Here is a 19,287-nt window from a genome sequence, read left to right as displayed (position 1 = left end):
CAAACAATCTTGTGTCCCACACAAATCCCCCCTCTTATTCCATAGTTGAAAGCTTCCCACGCCAATTCATATACACTGCTTCAACTGCATGATCCAACTCGTTGGTCTGCTCTAGTGGGTCCTCCTGCTCAACTGGTTCCCATTCCCCCCCTTTAAGGATCATCAGTCTGATAGATCCACTGGCTGTACCTTCTAACTTAATCAACTTTGATAGAGTCCTTATTATCATTCTGGTAATCAATTGCAGCATACACGGGAGGCAAATTGGAAGGAGCACAGCTCCACTTATAGCTATTAGCAATCTTATGGATCAAGTAGGGGTTCAGGGTTCATGCATTCAGTCAGTGGGAGGCTTACGCCCCAGATGTATTTTTAATGGGTCCCCCTGGGACGAGAGTTCAACAGTCCATTCGCCGGGCGGCTTAGTAGATGTCTTCACTCGGGAGTGATGGGTCCAGCCTTGCTCTGTGGTCCACACCGCGGTGTCCGATGTCAACAGGACTTGGAAAGGCCCCTCCCGGGTCGGGGCAAGCTTTTCCTCCTTCCACATCTGGATCAGGATCCAGTCTCCTAGTTGGTACTTATGCACCGGAAAGCCTAAAGGTGGGGTCTGAGCGATCAACCCCTTAGTCTGTAAAATAAGGAGGTGTTTTGCCAAGGCAGATACATATTCCCTTAAAAAACCTATCTTCCTGTTCATATATAGGATCCCAAGTTTCTCCTCTTCCTCGATAAGGGTGACCAAATAGGGGTTCATAAGGAGACAACCCCACGTCCCTTCGAGGTTTAGTACATATTCTGAGAAGGGCCAGGGGGAGACACTTAGTCCAAAGTAACTGCGTTTCTAACATCAACTTCATAAACTGTCTCTTGGTCTCCCGATTCATCCTGTCTACCTTGCCTGATGAGGGAGGATGCCAAGGAGCATGAAACTCCCATGTAATAACCAAGGCTTGCATAAGGAGCTGCAGGATCTTACCCGCAAAATGAGCTCCCTGGTCCGAGTCAATTGTTCCACCATCCCATACCGTGGGATTATTTGTTCCAGCAAAATCTTACATACCATAGGGGCAGTAGCCCGGGGCAAGGGAAAAACCTCCACCCAAGATGCCAGATGGTCCACTATGACCGGCAGGTATTTGAGACGGCCTATGGGGGGCAGCTCAGTAAAGTCCACCTGTATGCTTTGAAACGGCCGAAGACCTGGTGGCCTTCCACCGATCGGGGTTCGGCACAAAGCAGTCCTGTTCGTCCTTCGACAAACAAGGCAGCCCTGTACCAATTGTCTTGCTAGGGTGTAAAGGCCGGTTGACACATACCGCGTGAGAACAGCATCGCACAGGTTCTGGACGTCCCAGTGACTGCCCTGGTGTAAATGGTGAAGGACCTGCCTCATACCTGACTTGGTCAGTACCTCTCTTCCATCTGGGAGATACCATCGGCCTTCCCGCTCCTCGGCCCCTAAAGATGACACCTTCTTCTGTTCTTCTGTAGTAAAGGTTGGGGAAGGAAGACTCGGAGGAAAAGAGGGAATTAGTACCAGCAAATGGTCGGGTAGTTCAGATTCTATAGCTCCTATTTTCCGTGCTTCCTCATCTGCCAGGTGGTTACCTCTAACCTCAAAGGATTGTCTGGATTGATGACTATTCACATGGATTATTGATATATTTTTTGGTAATAATAAGTTTTCTAACACTTGAGAGACCAAGGCGATGTGGGCCAGGTCTCGTCCTTTATTATTTATCATCCCCCCTTTCCTCCCATATTTTCCCAAAATTTTAAGCATGCATGATATTAATCAAATAACAAAATAACATTCTCACATTGCTTAAGGAACATCTACAAAATGAGTTCTAAGTGGCGTGTATGCATTTCTACTCTTCTTCCTAAAGCTTTACTAAGTTGGTGCAAAAGTCCATAAGTAACACTAATTTCAAAGCATCATAACAAACAAAGTTTCTAGTTATAGCAGAATTCCTAAATATTACAAAGTTTCTTAGTCAAAGAGGTGTTGTAATAGAATCTCACATTGATAGCAGTAAGAGAGTGATCATAGGAAAATACTACTGCTCTTAGATTCCTTTTAGACAAAGGGAACATCTTAAAGTGAGCCTTAAGCAGTTTGTTTAAATTTCCGTACCTGCCCTAGTTCTAGATAAAATTATATTAGATTGCCCAGTAAGATAACACAAAAAGAGCTCATATCTTTTACTGACTACTTGCTCTGATCACAGAAATTTGCTATAGAAGGAAAAAAAAGGCAGGGACACGTGATATGTCAAATATTACAGGATAAAACATCCTTGGCTCTTGTTTATAATCCAGATATAGTTTTGATTCCTCAGTTATGTAGTATCTCTGCCACCACATTGCTACACTCCGAAATAGGTGGGAAACTTCCTTTTCAAAGGAACACAGGGAGAAACTGAGGCCAGGAGGATCCCATCCTAGACTGAGGCTAAGATTGTCCCCCCGGCTTTTGTCCCAAATGCAGATCTCCACCGTTAACAGTATGGATCACATTCTTTCTGAGTAGCTTGTGGCATTTCTCTCAGATACTGATGTAATGTAGACAACTATACCCAGATTCAAACTCAAAACAAAAGTAGTTATAGTCCCAAGTGCCTTTTAACCTTAAACAGCAAGTCCCAGCAGTCACAGCTTAGAGTCAGATACGGAGCTGCAATAAGCAGTAAAGATTTACCAGGACTCGCATACATAAGGGATTTAATTAAACATTCTTGTTCTCCACTTTAAATTTGTCGTGGTGTAAAAGCCAAATATTAGAATCCTTTCTATCTATTGTACATAAACTTTTAATTTCTCGGCAAGCTAAGTTCAGTGTTTAGGACCTACATAACTCAAAGGAGTTCTTTGTCTGGGGCTGATGACCTTGCCCATGCAGATAGTTTTCCAGGTGCCTTGGCAATTTTACAAAATAAGGAGAAGTAACATGGACTCCAAGAAGGGGTTAAATAGAAAAACCTTGGGTCTGTTTGCTATCTTTTGCTGTTTCTCTGAGCACACTTATTCAAGGTCGAGGCTTTCTAAAAATCATACAAAGGATTTTACAAACCCCCCCCCTTTTTTTTAATCTCTCCTTCTCAGAAACAGCTCATAATTTATCCTGATATTATTAATTCCTAAGTGCTAAACAATTCCCAAATTTTGATCACCAAACCTTTTCCACACAATTGAGAAAAAACCAAAACTAAACGTACTCTGGTAAATACTATCTCTAAGCAATAACAGCAACAGCTTAATTAATAATCTCACAAATTTCCCAAATGATAGCAAAACAATTAAAGACCAAATTTGGTAATTTAAGATTTCTTAAATTATAATTCTTAACCTAATAACATTTAGATTGTAAAAGAAATTGCTTCTCTAACAACACAGATGATACAGCTGCTAACCAAGTTATGCAATAAGAAAAATTTTAGACATATAACAATATCATAAACAATTATCATCTATTTAAACTTGAAAACCAAAACCAATTAGTTTCCACTGTGGTGGCTTTACCTCAGTCAGATATGGCCCCGAACTGCCTGATACAGAGAATCATTCATCTCATCACCAAAACTTCACAGTGAAGAAAATCCACATAAGGTTAATAAATATGAAGCAATTATTTTTAACTTAAAACAGTGTACATTCAAATAGCATTTATTCTACACCAAGCATTGTGCCAAGCACCTTTACAATCATGCGATCTTTGTAATACCCCTGGGAATGGATTCCACCACCATCCCCTTATTGAACAGTGAACTACAGTAAATAGAATTTTCTTGGGGCTATATAGTTAATAAATTTCTCAATGCCAAATAACAATATGCACTTTTCCTAGAAAATTATTCAAATATGCATTTCTAAGTTCCATTCACATTACAAATAGTTTGCAATCACCTGTTATAATTAGATCAGTTTAAAATGTGCTGGGCCAGTAACTACTTCTTTTTGCCCCAGGTAAAAAGGAAGCCTAAGAAATTTGAATCATTGTCAACAAGGTATAGTCAGCCTCCCTTCCAGGCCGAGGGGTTGATAATTAATTGAACAGCAACAATAATAACTCACAACAATCAATATCTTTACCCTAATTAATATCCATATAAATTTAATAGAACCCACCCACAAATCTAGCCCAAAAGATGGATGGACATAATTTCTTTTATCTCTTCAGAACTGTCTTGGTCTTTACATTAAAACAGTAATCCCAAATAACCTAGTTAACAATCTTACAGGTAAGTGCTGGCTGAATTGTTTTAGCTGTGACCTTCCATTAACTACAGTTAAAGTAGAAAATACCTGGTCTTCTAAATGGCAATTAAGGCTGAGGAAGTAACTTAACCTGTTTTACACAATTGTTTTCATATCATTTTTTTTCTTCTTCTCTTCTCTTCGACAAAATTCAGATTAATAATTGCTTTGTCTAACACTATCTTCGTTTACTTAAGTTTTGCAATATAGGACATTTTACTACAATTTAGAAGCACACTAATAGTACAAATAGAAAGATTTTCAGATGACATTAATTGCATTCCCAAATCATTACATATTTTAGGCTTACCAAGCATAGAGGCTTTTCTTCTCTCCTCATAGTTGCAGAGCCTAGCTGTGGACTGAAGGCGGGAGGGGGAAGCGAACGGGGGGGAGGGGGGGGGGAGGTGTCGGGAAGCTGCAGAGTCCAGCACCTGAATTAAAGGTCTAAGGAGTCATTTAGGAGGGTCTCTGAGAGATCTTTACTTTCTAACAGGGGTTGTCGGGTTTGGAAGACTAGGAGCAAAAATTCCAGGTTCCAGTGGTGGTGGTGGGGGGCAATTGCTTAGAAGTGTGGGCTTCAGGGTGCCCGGGGTCCAGGGCTGTTGTCAGTGGGGTAATTATTTTTGAAAAGGAGCCAACTCTCTATTGTATATTCGCAGCTGAATCACTTTTTAAACTTTTCAAGTAACAAACTTAGGAAACTCACAGCAAGTTAGAAATATCTATATCTATTGAGCTAATTCCTATTTTAGGAAGTATTTCTGTTTCTCAGGAATGTAATAAGCAACAGTCTTTTGGGTAAAATATGTTCAGATTGGCTGTCATTCTCTGGTCATATTTCTCTATTTTGGAAGCTTTAAGCCATTTTTAAATTCAAATAGGAACAAGGGTCACTAAATTGCACATAAGGATCTCTGTAGTTGTATGTTAAAAAAAAAGTACTTACTAACTCTATAGATTTATTTAATACCTTTACGTTATTAAATATTTTCCAATTCTATTTGTAGGATCATTACTTAAAGTTCGTAAGTCTGAAAATTGGGAAACCATAATTACAATGCATCATAGTACACATTCTAGATTTTTCCTTTTCTCCTCATACTAGGGAGCTCAAAGTGTCTCTTTTTCATATCTATGCATTTTCTGAATTTGCCTTAGTACCAAATAGCATAATAAATTCTGAGCATCAAATTAGAAGTAACACATTTCACTTAAATTTAAGGGAAAAGTTCCCGCTTTCTTTCTTATCTCTCCACATTCCAAATTGGCCAGATCTGGGATGGAGGGAGACAGAAAGAGCATATATATATATATCATTTTTTTTAAAACAACTTCCCAAAAGTTTCCACCTTGCACTCTCAAAACCTCTATTCACACTATTTGTGCAAATAGATTATGCCTTTTTTAAACTTCCTTCACATGTCTCTTCCCTACATGGTTAAACTTTCTTGCCTTTCCTTTCCGGTGGACTTTGATGAAAGCCCCTGTAAAACTGCACATACTTTATTTCTTTCTAATTCTGACCTGACACTCCTCTTTACCTTGCCTTTTCCATCACATAACTTAAACAAGAAAACATTTTTCTCTCTCTTTCTCTCTCCCCCGCCCTCCCGCTCCTCTGCATACCAGGAGGAGTCAGGGAGGGAGAGAAAGCCAGATAATGGACATTACAGGGTGTCAGATTACACACACACAGAAGCACAGATAGAGACAGACACAGACACAAAGATACAGAAATCCAAAAGCTTTTTGTTTTTCGTTTTCCCTGGGAGAGCGTTCCTCAAAACACCAGGAAAAATCCATTCCACCCACCTAGGTCAAATATTTTAAGAGCTCTTGTCTATGGCCATTTTCCTTTCTACTTTTGTTGTTCATTCCAATTTTGCAATCGATTGCCTAAAGGTACCTCACATTTGTGCTCCGACTGCACAGACTTAGATTGGTTTTCCCCATAATTTGGTCAGGAGCCGTCGCCGCACTCCCCGAGTCCGAGACTCAACAGAACTTAGCTGAACGGGGAGGGCACAAATGCCTCAACTCCCCAGGGGGCAGCTACTCCCCTGAAGTCCCCCGCGAAGCGTTCTCGAGAGCGTCCTTGCGTTGGGGTCATATCCCGCCCTAATTTGGTCGGGAGCCCTCGCTGCACTCCCCGAGTCAGAGACTCAACAGACTCACCCCCAGACCTCTGAGTGCTTACCTTCGGAGAGTATGCGTACTTGTTTATGACTTCAATACACACCACACCGGCCGGCCGGACTTTTCTCTTATCTCTTACTTTTTGGAATGTCGGAACCTAGCACAACTTCTGTTCCTCCGAGTCCCTCTCTTCGGGATTTTCCCCCAACTGGGTGGAGCCCCACACCAGGACCAGGAACCCCCAATAAATCTTTGTGGTATGCGCTGGATCCTGCTCCCTGGTGAGGAGAACCCCCCCCAATTGAGGGGATCCCGGACGAGCCCCCAACTGTGTGGGACAAACCACAGGCTCAAAATAAACAAAAACAGAGGTGTCTCGGTTTTCTCAAGCTAGAAACAAAACAGAAGCTTTATTTGATCAAGTCTCGCAAGAATTGGGCATCTCCCACTACCAGGGTGGGATGGTAGTGCAGAGAGGCAAGGCGGAGAAGGCAAGCAAGGGGATATATAACCTTGTACAAACAGTTCTAAGAAATTCCACCCCTAGAGGCTGGACCCCTGTCCCTATTTGCTGGGACAGGTGGCCTCACAATCTATACCAGAATAAGTTTATCCAATACTAGCACAGAAACTACAGAATTACCTTATAGGGAAATCTCAATGTTAAGATGACGGCATGGGAGTGGGCTAGGGGAGGGGGAGAGGGGGAGACCATCTGATTTCCCTGAAATCATATGATTTACAGGAAAACGAAACTTAGGCCTAGTGAGGTCTACATCCTAACTAAATTTGTACTATCTGAGTATTACCTTGCTTGATTTATTCATGGGAAGCTTTCACAAACAATCTTGTGTCCCACACATACATATCTTCCCTGTGAAGATTTTATTTACCTCACACATTTTATTTACCTCACACATAACCAAGAACTCCACAAAGCCGCTGGTGAGTTAGGAAGGACTTTTATTTAAGGTTCTTGCAAGAGCTGGAGCCTAACATGTAGGCACACCATTGAGACAAATACACAGCTTTTCCATGTGATTCTACACACACACACACACACACACACACACTGTCGGCGGCCGGACGGGATGTGCCCCACTTTGGCACCCCGTACTCCCCAACTACCGCCTATCACTCACCCTGCCCTCGGGTCTTCGGACGTCTCTGGCTCCTCTCGGGGGATGCGAGAGGAGAATCACCAGGCAGTACGCCGGAGTCAACAAGCAGCTTTATTGCATGGCGTACCAGAAATCTCACACAAATCCCACTGACCCTCTCTGGGGAGCGCCTTATATTGGGTGTTTCGGGTTGGCTCCTCCCCAGTTCCTCCCCGAGGGTGGAGCTCCTCCAGTAAGAGCCGCCCCGGTACTGACATGGTGGAAGCCACACAGGCACCGCCGCGTCAGCAGGTCCAGACTCCCTGGCGTCTCACTACCCTCTGGGGGGCCCAGGTCCAGAGCGCCCCTAACAATTCCCCCTTTTTGTTTTATGAGCGGCGCAGAACCCCAATCATACAAGAAGTCAGGCAGGGTCAGTCTGTATGGCCGCAATGGCCTCATCTAACATGTGCAGTTCAGTGGTGAAAGTAGTGGCAGTGCTAGAAGGCTTTCTAATTGTGCATACTGGGAAACATGGTAGGGAATAGGGGTTACACAGACAGGATGGGCTGCAGGTCACCAACTGGAACATCGGGAGATTCGGGGTAAGGGCCCAATGCGTGGGAGTCACTGCCAGGGGTGGCAAGACGGCAGGAGCAGCTGTGGATGGGGTCGCCAACTGGATCATGGCAAGCAGGCAGCTAAGGGCGTTGTTGAAGGCAGCCCTCTGTCTCCGGACGGTCCTGTTCTTCCGCCACGGCCTCCTTCCCCTGGGGCATCGACGGGGGCGCAACCTCACGGACCCGGCAGAGGGGCACCCAGATTTGTTCTCCCATGGCGTCATCTGTAGAGACACAAAGATACCCTCTCCCTCTGATTACGACCCTTCCCGGCCTGTGCCACTCCCCTTTCTCATCTTTCCACCATACCGTGCTGCCTTGAAAGCACGCAGTTGGTGGTGTCTCCTTTTGGCCTGGTTCCTGTTTTTCACACCGGTCCCCAGCATAGTATTTTAATGCGGGTGTGAGGCCATCGTCACGGAATTGCAAAAAATTGGCAGTAAAGGTGGCTGTAGCAAGCTGCGCATGGGTCAGCCTCCCCGCCATTCCCCCTTTTTGTTTTATGACAATAGGACTCACATACATAAGGGATTTAATTAAACATCTTTCATTCTCTATGTGAAACTTGTCCAGGTGTAAAGGCTAAATATTAGAATCCTTTCTATCTATTGTACATAAACTTTCAGTTCCTCAGCAAGCCAAGTGCATTGTTTAGGACCCACATAACTCAAACAAGTTCTTTTTCTGGGCTGATGACCTTGCCCGTGCAGAGAGTGCAGAGAGTTTCCAAGGGCCTTGGCAATATTACAAAATAAGGAGAAGCAACATGGTCTCTAGGAAGGGGTTACATAGAGAACTCTGTGTGCTATCTGTTGCTGTTCCTCTGAGCAAACTTATTCAAGGTCGAGTCTTACCAAAAATTATGCAAAGGAGTGCACAAAACTTTCCTTCATAAAAAATCTCTCTTTCTCAGACAGCTTATAATTTATCCTGATATTATTAATTTCCACCTTCTCCACATAATTAAAAAAAGGAAAACTAAACTCACCATAGTAAATACTATCTCTAAGCAACAGCATCAATAGCTTAATTAATGATCTCACAAATTTCCCAAATGATAGCAAAACAATTAAAGACAAAATTTGGTAATTTAAGATTTCTCAAATTACAATTCAGAACCTAATAACAGTTAGATTATAAAAGAAATTGCGTTTCTAACAACACAGATGATATAGCTGCTTACCAATTTACACGATAAGAAAAATTTGAGACGTATAACAAAATATCAAAAAACCATAATTATCATCCATTTAAACTTGAAAACCAAGACCAATTAATTTCCATTTTGGTGGCTTTACCGCAGTCAGATATGACCCCAAATTGCTTAAGACAGAGAATCATTCATCTCATTACCAAAACTTCACATTGAAGAAAATCCACATAAAATTAATATAAAGCAATTATTTTTAACAGCAATCATAACAACTCATAATAAGCAACATCTTTACCCTAATCAATATTCGTAATAGAACCCACCCACAAATCTAGGTCAAAAGGTGGGTGACATAATTTCTTTTATCTCTTCAGAACTTAATTGGTTTTTAACACTAAAACAGTAATCCCAAATAACCTAGTTAACAATCTTACAAGTTTCCTAAGTGCTGGCAGAAGTGTTTTAGCTGTGATCTTAACAAGGTAGGGTTAGCAAGGCTGAGAAAGTAACTTAACCAGTTTTACACAATTGTTTTCATTTTGTAGTTTCACCAAAATTCAAATTAAAGATCACTTTGTCTAATCTCATATCTAGTCACTTAAATTTTACAACGTAGGAGAATTTTACTACAATTCAGAAGTACAATAGAAAAATTTCAGATGACATTAACTGCATTCCCAAATCATTACATACATTAGGCTTACCAAGCATAGAGGCTTTTCTTCTCCTCATAGTTGCAGAGCCTGGCTGTGGACTGAAAGGGGGGAAGGTGCTGGGAAGCTGCAGAGTCCAGCACCTGAATTAAAGGTCTAAGGAATCATTGAGGAGGGTCCCTGAGAGATCTTTACTTTCTAATAGGGGTTGTCGGGTTTAGAAGACTAGGAGCAAAAATCCTAAGTTCTGGTGGTGTGGGCCTAGCAGTGTGGGCTTCAGGGTGCCCAGGGGTCCAGGGCTGTTGTCAGCGGGGTATGAGAGGGCAACAAAGTAGAAAGGCACATCAGAATAAAAGGGCCTAAATCAGAAAAAGCAGCTTGTACACAGGGCAATTATTTTGAAAAGAAGCCAACTCTCTATTGTATATTTGCGAATCACTTTTTAAACTTTCCAAGTAGCAAACGTAGGAAAATCACAGCGAGCTAGAAATGTTTTCACCCAGGCGGACTGGGTTATATCTATGGAGATAATTCCTATCCGAAGAAGTATTTTTGTTTCTCAGGACTACAGTAACAGTCAGTAACAGTCCTTTGGGTACACTATGTTCAGATTGGCTTTCACGTTTGGCTTTCATTTCTCTGTTTTGGAAGCTTTAAACCACTTGTTTCAAATTCAAACAGGAATGAGGGTCACTAAATTGCACATAAGGATCTCTGTAGTTGTATATTGAAAAGTACTTATTAACTCTATAGATTTAATACCGTTATGTCATTAAATATTTTCCAACTTTTTTATCTATACTAGTCTCATGGTGATTCTCATTCACCACACAGGAATTAAAACATCTTTGTATATACTTCTGACATAGAGCTGGAATTCTTAACCCCCCAAGGAGTCTACGGATTGGAGGGGGATACAGAATATCTTTTGTCATATAAACTGATTTTTCTTCACATTCATACGTGCATTATTATTTTGAAAAAGGTTTTATATACTTCACCAGATTATCTATGGTTAACAGAATCTGCTAAATCAAGATCTTAATGGTTCTAATTTTTTCTCGAGTAAATTTTACTTCTGTGTTCACTCCTTAAAAACTTTTTTGGAAGTGAGAGCTTTGAATTTGCCAGTCTAAGGTGAGTGGGACTCTGGAAAAAATCCAGTGGTACCATGTCCCTTTCTCCTCACACTGGGGAGCTCAAAGTGTCTCTTTAGTAGAGATTCATGCATTTTCCGAATTTGCCTTAGTGCCAAATGGTATGAGAAATTCTGACTTTATCTTAAGCATCAAATCAGGAGTAACACATTTGAATTTCAGGGAAAAGGTCCCCGCCTCCTTTCTTATCTCTCCTCACATTCCAAATTGGCCAGATTTGGGATGAAGGGAGAAAGAAAGAGCATTATTTCCAACAACTATAAACCGTTAAACAAGAAGACATTTTCCTCTCTCCTTCTCTCCACACCCCCCCCCCTCCCGCTCCTCTGAAGAGACTGGAGTCAGGGAGGGAGAGAAAGAGATAGTGGACATTACAGGGTGTCAGATTACACACACAGAAACACCACACACAGAAACACAGATACAGCACACAGACACAGAGACAAAAAACACAGAGAGGATTTTTTGACTCCTATGCACAAATTGCTTGGCCCTCTGATGTAACGGAGGCCAGGTGCCGTGCTTTATTGGGACTAACTTCTTCAGAACTTTACTTCATTCTTTCCTTTTTCTGGTATCTTGTCCTTGGAGTCTGCCAAGTGTGCAAGTTCCTCCTCTTGCTCTGTTCCGGTAGCCACATCTGTACTTCGGGGAGTGATTCTACACCCCTGATCTTGGCCATCTTGTATATGAGTCTTATGAATGTGGCCTGATCCGTGGCGGTTCCTAAGCACTCCGCCTGCCGCGGAGACGGGCAGATCCACCCCGGTGTGCTCCAGCCACGGGCTGACCACCCAGATCTTCTCCACCCACTCTCTACATGTCCTTATGTAACTGTTAACGCCTTGTTCTTTGCAGACCTTGTAGATCTGGCAGGCGAGTACGCCTTTGTCCTCCGGCTCAACACGGGCTTCACAGACCTTTGGTCCCATCTTCCCAAGGGCTCAACCTGTCCCTTGAGGCTGCCTGGTCTTCCGCTCCCCCGTATATGGGGAGCAGGAGCGGCCTCACTGGTCAAGCCCCACGTTTGGGCGCCAGCTGTTGGCGGCCGGACGGGATGTGCCCCACTTTGGCACCCCGTACTCCCCGACTACCGCCTATCACTCACCCTGCCCTCGGGTCTTCGGACGTCTCCGGCTCCTCTCAGGGGATGCGAGAGGAGAATCACCAGGCAGTACGCCGGAGTCAACAAGCAGCTTTATTGCATGGCGTACCAGAAATCTCACACAAATCCCACTGACCCTCTCTGGGGAGCGCCTTATATTGGGTGTTTCGGGTTGGCTCCTCCCCAGTTCCTCCCCGAGGGTGGAGCTCCTCCAGTAAGAGCCGCCCCGGTACTGACGTGGTGGAAGCCACACAGGCACCGCCCAGGTCCAGACTCCCTGGCGTCTCACTACCCTCTCGGGGGGCCCAGGTCCAGAGCTCCCCTAACAACACACGTTTAAATCTCCCATTTCCCTGCCCCCTTCCCCTCATTTTCTTGGCTTTTATGCAGAAGCAGCAACCTCCTTTTTCCCCACAAAAAAAGTTCCTCAAAAAAAAAAAAAAACAGGCACACACAGTGTCTGGGGAAGAAGTCTCAAATTAAAAAAAAACAAAGGCAATGAGGTATACACACACATGTGGGGAACACCTCACAACTCCTGGCTCTGAGAGTCCTTTTTCCCCCTGGCAAAGGCCCGCCCTGGCCCCCCCAGCCAAGCTCAGTTTGGGATACAGTTTCACAATAGACAAAGTGGTCCCTCGCTCAACTGTGCTGGCTCCATCCAGAACATGGTTCCTTGACTGATAGGTATGGGCTGGGTCAAGCAGGCTGCCGGGCTGCTGCTCTGAATTGGGCAGCCAGTCCTACCAGGTCCAGTGGTTTCTGCTAACAACTCTGGTTGCTAAGAGAGCCTTTTATGTCTCTTCCGACCTTCTGAAGCTCATAAGCTCACACTCTGGTCAATTCTGTCACCAGGTATCCATTCCCTAGCATCAAGAAAGAATGGAATACAAAAGAAACAAGAAACAGTAGTAGCACCAAGGGTTTGGAGCCACAGGGCAGCTGGGGAAAGGATTGCCTCAGTCATCCCCCTGGAAAAAAAAAAGAGAATACAATATTTTAACCTTTTGTGCAAACTCAGTTCTGATTTAGCTTTCAATTGAAAAGCTAAATTTGTGACAAAGTAAGCCAAGAGAAAACAAAACATCAGCTCTCAAAGTGTGCTAAGAGCATAACTGGGGGTTCCCCCAAACCTTTGTGGGGGTTCTACATGGTCAAAACTATTTTCATAATAATACTAAGATGTTATTTGCCTATTAAAGTATTTCTCCCTTTTCCAACTACTCATCTCTACAAGGCTTGATTTTCTTCATCTATACATTACTTCATATACTTTCATCACGTACTTCATTTACTTCATATACACATTTTCTTCATATACCCTTCATGTATATACATATAACCAAAACAACATATTACAGCAGAATAAATGCAGAAGCCAATATGAGAATTCAGCAGTCTTTTATCAAGCTAAACATTAAAGAACTTTACAAAAATATGTACACTGTGCCATTGTCTCTTGTAAAAATTTTTATTTTTATTCTATAACAACAATGCTATTTGCCATTGTGTGGGATAGAGACCACCACCTAAAATAAAATATCCAGAGGCTAAGTTACATAGAAGCAGAAAGGAGTTTATTACTTTCTCATGAGAAAGGGCACGCCCCTCGTAGCTCAGAGTAGTGAGGGACAGGGAGTGCAAGTTGGTTAAATCAATAAGAATCCTTTATACCTTAACTCCTACTCCCCCCCCCATCTTCCATTGGCTGGGGTTCGGGGTTCACAATCTATTCACGGAAATCTTCAGCGACAAAGGATAGTAGAAAATTACAAAACTTTACCCAGAGACAAGGAAGAGGAAGTCTTTTAATAATTTTCCACTCCATGCTTAAAAACAGAATATGGGTGCGTTAAGGGGGTCAGGACATGCTGTAAGGTAGGTTTCCACAACACCCGCTATCTGCAGATGCTGTTTTTGCAAGTTTCAACAATTACCAGGGGCATACAGGGAATCATTAACCCCCTGAGGAGACTTCACCCTTTGAAATTTTCCCTCACACCACTACTGCAACTGTGTAAGGCACACAGGAGGGCTACTAACACTGGTTCTTTGATCTGCTTTTCTAAGGAAAGCAACTTTAAGGGGTTTACAATCTCACTTTAATTAAACATACATATAGCATTCACTTAGTTCAGGGGAAAAAGTCATCACCCTGAACTTCAGAGAAAACACAAACAGGAATTACAAGCAGAAAAAAATAACACAAATCAATAGACAGATTTCTCACCATCTGACCATAGCGATACATAGTTACCAGAGAGAGAAGCACCAACATCTGGGTTTTCAAAGCCAGGGGGACTCTTAATGGCTACCCAGAGTCTTGTCTGGACAAACCACTCCACCATTCTTCCAATGAGTGAAACCCCCAAAATAAAACACCAACCTCAGAGCATTAATACACTTCTCAGGGCCCTGAGACTTAGCACCTACTTAACAAAAGGGTATGGGGCCTGGGGCCTGGGGCTTTCTTGTTTCTTAAGCAGATCATCAAACATTCTTGATTCAAAGACTCTGATTGAAGCAAAGGCAAGACTCATCAAAGTCACTTGATTGCCTTAATACTGAGAAGTACTCCAGAACAAAAGACAAGAAAAAGTCCCCTTTGCCTGCCAATACATTTAAAAAGCGAGACTCATCAGAGGTACTCGACTACCTTAGTGCTAAGAAACACTCCTAAAGAAAAAACAAAGGCAAAAAGTCCCACCCTGCTTGCCATCACATATTTTCAGTTCCAAATTCTCTCCCTCATTGCATCCTTTCCCCACCCATTGAGAAGGCAAGAAATACAATATTCCTTAAGTATATGAAGTCATGCAAAACATATTTCTGCATTAGCCATATTCTGGTAAAAAAATATTATATTGCTTGCCTTTTTAATGGATGGGGGAGGGGCTGAAAGGGGGGAGAAAATTTAGAATGAAAAATATTAAAAATAAATAATTTTTAAAAGAAAGAGAGGCTTCAATCTGTGGTCTGAGTCCATAATGCTCTATCTGGATGTGTTTAGCAATTTTCATTATGAGTCTTTTGGAACTGTGGTGGATCATTGTATTGATCAGCATTACTAAGTCTTTCACAGTTGATTATCTTTACAATATTGCTGTTACTGGGTAAATTGTTTCCTGGTTCTGCTTCCTTCATTTTGCGTCGGTTCATATAAGTCTTTCCAGGTTTTTCTGAAACCATCCCCTTTATCATTGCTCACAGCACAACAGTATTCCATCACATTCTTCAACTGATGGACATTTTTTTCAGTTTCCAGTTTTTTAATGCCATTCTCATTATTTTTTTTGTTTTGGAAAATATAGCTATTTTTCATTAAAATATGTCATTTGTGTTAACAGATAATGAATTTATTATTTTTAATTGAATAAATATGAATTTTAAATTTTTATCAGTTTTAATTGCTAATATGACAAATATTAATATGTACAACCTATATAAATAAAACTTCAATAATTTCTAAGAATACAAAGGGGTCCTGAGACCAACATATTTGAGAACCATTGAGTTAGAGTATTAGTAGGTAGGCTATGATATGGGAAAGGGAGGAACCTCTCTATAACTCATTTCTAGAAGCATGTGAAATTAATTTGAACTATCTCCCTTTTTTAGACTTTGAATTGCCTTGACTGTTAGAGCAAATAACACTGTTGAAACAGCTGCACCAAGGCTCTTGTGACCACCTAAAACGTAGTTCAGGCTGTGCTAATTGAGCCTGTTCAAACTTACCAGAACTGGGTTAGGTCTGCCTCCAGAAACCATCACTCTCCCTGTTATAGACTATGTCCCCTCCCAATCCCAGCATTTCCAGTGACTCTGTAATTAAAGTAGTAAACAGCTCATGACCCCACTATTCCATCAACCTACCCAGCTACCCTTATGGTGTATATAAAACCTTTGTTGTAACTCCCACCTTTGGGTACTCCTGTATGCTGGGACAAGACTCCTTGGCCTCAATTAAGGATACTTTCTATATGTGAGCTTGGTTTATTTTTACATTGATATGTTTTTGGGGTCAGAAGTGGGATTCATTGGAGGCTATCTCTCCTGGTACGAGCACAGAGCCCTTGTGTCCCCTCCCATTGGATCAGCAAGTACCTGGTCACCCTTGAATCCCAGACTCCTGACTCTTTTGGTTGAGTTAACTCTTTAATTGAGAATCTGGTAGAGACCCATGAGCAATTCAAGGTCCACCTTTTCTGTTCCCACTACGGTAACCGTGGCTGGTCAAATGACTTTCCAGTATGCTTTCTTTACTAACAAAGTTTTGGAACATTGATAGTCATTGACAAAATCTGATCTTTAATACCACTGGCCACAGTGAGAATCCTTTGAAAAGGATAAAATTAACTATTTAAGGATGTCTCTTGACAAGGCAGGGTCAAAAATCAAATGCCCTAAATGGAACTCTTTTTAACCAGTGGCTATTAGAGACCATTAAAAGGGAATGAGAATCACAGCACTTGTCCCTCTAGGAAAACATTTAAAAACTTAAAGCTGAAAAAAAGGAGGTTGAATCTTAAATATTTCTCCTCTAGGAAGGATTAGACCAGTTAGAATATCTTGAGAAAGAAAATTTATCTAAAATAGAGAGTCTCTGAGGGAACATGAAAAACCTGAGAGAGGGATTCAAGAATAATCTCAAAAAGAATTTCCTTGGCTCTAATGAATGCCTCTATCCATCTTTTACCTCCTCTCCTCTACCAATTCCCTTTTAAAATAAAAAAAAATGGTGATAAAGAACCCCCATGGACTCAGGCCAAACTCTGGGAGATGGAGAAAGAATTCCCCAGGTTTTGAGAAGACCTCTCAGAGTTCACTTCAGAATTTCTTTCAGTCCTTTCTACGTGCCACCCAGACCTCCCTCATTTTTTATCAACTAGTCCAGGTCCTTGTTGGGCCTGGAGAAGCCCAACACTAGTTCTGCCTGATGGACTGATCCACTTGACCTTATCATTTACATATTTTGGAAGGAGGAATCCTTCCCAAGAAACACAAGAAAAAGGGGTAAAAGTAGGACAGACTCTTTTAGAAGTGATCCCTAAAACATTCCCTAAGTTGGTTGAAATAACTTTTATATAACTTTTTTCCTAAGAGATATGTATTTTGCTCAGTGCAGTAGAGATGAAGAGGGGACCATGTAAGGCCTAGGATTCATCATATAATTCAGTACAATGTCTTGTGCAGTATTAGATAAAATGTAATACACCTTTAAAGACTTTCCCTTCAAAAGGCACAGATACTTCAATAAAGATATACATGGAAATTCCTCTTACGAAATCTAACAGCCACAAACAATTTTTAAAAAGACAAAATTCCAATTTTAAGGTACTTAGAATCACCTCTCTATTTAAATAATTTTGTAAATTTAGGCAACTTTTCTAATAAAAATTCTTATAAATTTAAAATTAAACATGGAATAATCTTGTTTTATGAACTTAAGCAGTGCTCAAATGTTCAAAATAGATAATGTAAGATATAGCTTGGTTAGGATTAAAGCTCCCCAAGCACTACAAATTAACAAGGCAAATGTAAATCAAAATTAGAAGAGAACAAAGCAAACCTGCTCATACAAATGAGATTATGGAACTATGGCACTTGTTTAACTTTTGGTTCAACACAGTTAGTTATTCAGTGTCCAGAATGCTAAGAGGTGCTGGGAATACAAAAATGGTGAAGGTAAACAGAAAGCTGGAGATGGTGGGAAAACTAGTAGGTACCTCTCATTTTTTCTACAATTTACTTCATATATTCTCTGGAAGCAGTGAATAGTACTAAATAAACACCCATGATTCCATCTGCTGATTAGTGTTTGTTGAGCTAAAGGTTTTGAACAAGCACTTCATCTCAGAAATGTTTTTAATCTGGCACAAGAATAAAGAACAGAGGAATTAACACCTTTTCCTGAGGAAGAAATTTCTGATTCATGTATAAGCTATAACTTAGTGTGTGGACACTGAGATTTTAAAACACTAGATTTTTTTTTTATTTTCAGAAATTACTTAAATACACCTAATACCTGTATTTAGTGGAAATATTTTGTTCAGAACCTTTATTTTAAAAGTATTTATTACAAAAGTATAAAAAATCCAGCTAAACTAGAAACTTGAGATTTTTTTCCATTAGGCTTTCATAAGTCAATGATCATTTCTCCAATTCTATTTTTTAAAAAAAGTGATAACCCTTTTTTCCAGTCTGACTATAGAGGTGCAAGTGTATCACAAATGGCTTGGAATAAATACATGAAGGGCAAAAGCTATAAAGCTGAGTGCATGCAAACAGTATCAGAAAGTCTCAGAAATAAACAAAGTGAAAATAAGAACTGTTGGCATGAATTTGACATTTCCTTTTAGTCATCTTTGTCTTTTGCTCCATGTTTAAGAATGCATGTGAACTCTGCATAATTGAAATTTCCCTTTTTGTCAATAGGTGCTTTTCTTTACAGCTTTTTTACTTCTTCCTCTGTGAACCTGTCTCCCATTGTTGTCAGCAGTTCTCTCAAGTAATCTTCCTGAATGGTGCCTGTAGCTTCTTCATCAAAGCAAGCAAAAGCATTTCTGATGACATCTTCTGGATCTGTTCCATTTAACTTTTCCCCAAACATTGTGAGGAACATAGTAAAATTTATAGGACCTGGAGCTTCATTCATCATGGCATCTACATACTCATTGGTTGGATTATTTCCTAAGGAAGCAAACATATCATATAAATCCTTCTGGTTAATGAAACCATCTCTGTTCTGATCAATCATATTGAAGGCCTCTTTAAATTTCCTGAATCTGTGATTGATCAAACATAGCAAACACATTTGATGTTGCATGCTGAGGGTGCTTCTTGGTGGTCTTTGTCTTTGCCCTTTTGCTCGACTTAATCTACTATTAAGCACTGCGGTGGCTAAGAATTCAAGAACAATGGTGGTGATGAAAGACAACACACTCCCAAACATGGCTGGAGATGAGGGAGAAGATGGCAGCTACTCTCTTTTCTGAATATTTTAAATAGTATTTCATTTTGTCCAATTATGTGTAAAAACAATTTTAAACTTTTTAAATTGTTTCTATAATTTTTAAATAAAATTTTCAGTTCCAAATTTT

At 41.1% G+C, this 19,287-nt stretch overlaps 1 protein-coding gene across 1 annotated transcript; it reads right to left on the bottom strand.

Moving 5' to 3' along the window:
- Positions 1 to 18,632: 18,632 nt before the first annotated feature.
- LOC118853830 (myosin regulatory light chain 12A-like) lies at positions 18,633 to 19,032 on the bottom strand. The gene has a single exon (XM_036764055.1). The coding sequence runs from the start codon at positions 19,011 to 19,013 to the stop codon at positions 18,633 to 18,635; it is 381 nt and encodes a 126-aa protein (XP_036619950.1). The 5' UTR covers positions 19,014 to 19,032.
- Positions 19,033 to 19,287: the final 255 nt, after the last annotated feature.

This window comes from Trichosurus vulpecula, chromosome 6 (assembly GCF_011100635.1).
Source record: "Trichosurus vulpecula isolate mTriVul1 chromosome 6, mTriVul1.pri, whole genome shotgun sequence".
Classification (NCBI taxonomy): Eukaryota; Metazoa; Chordata; class Mammalia; order Diprotodontia; family Phalangeridae; genus Trichosurus; species Trichosurus vulpecula.
The sequence above is the reverse complement of the archived record's forward strand: the minus strand, read 5'-3'. Positions and strand labels throughout refer to the sequence as shown.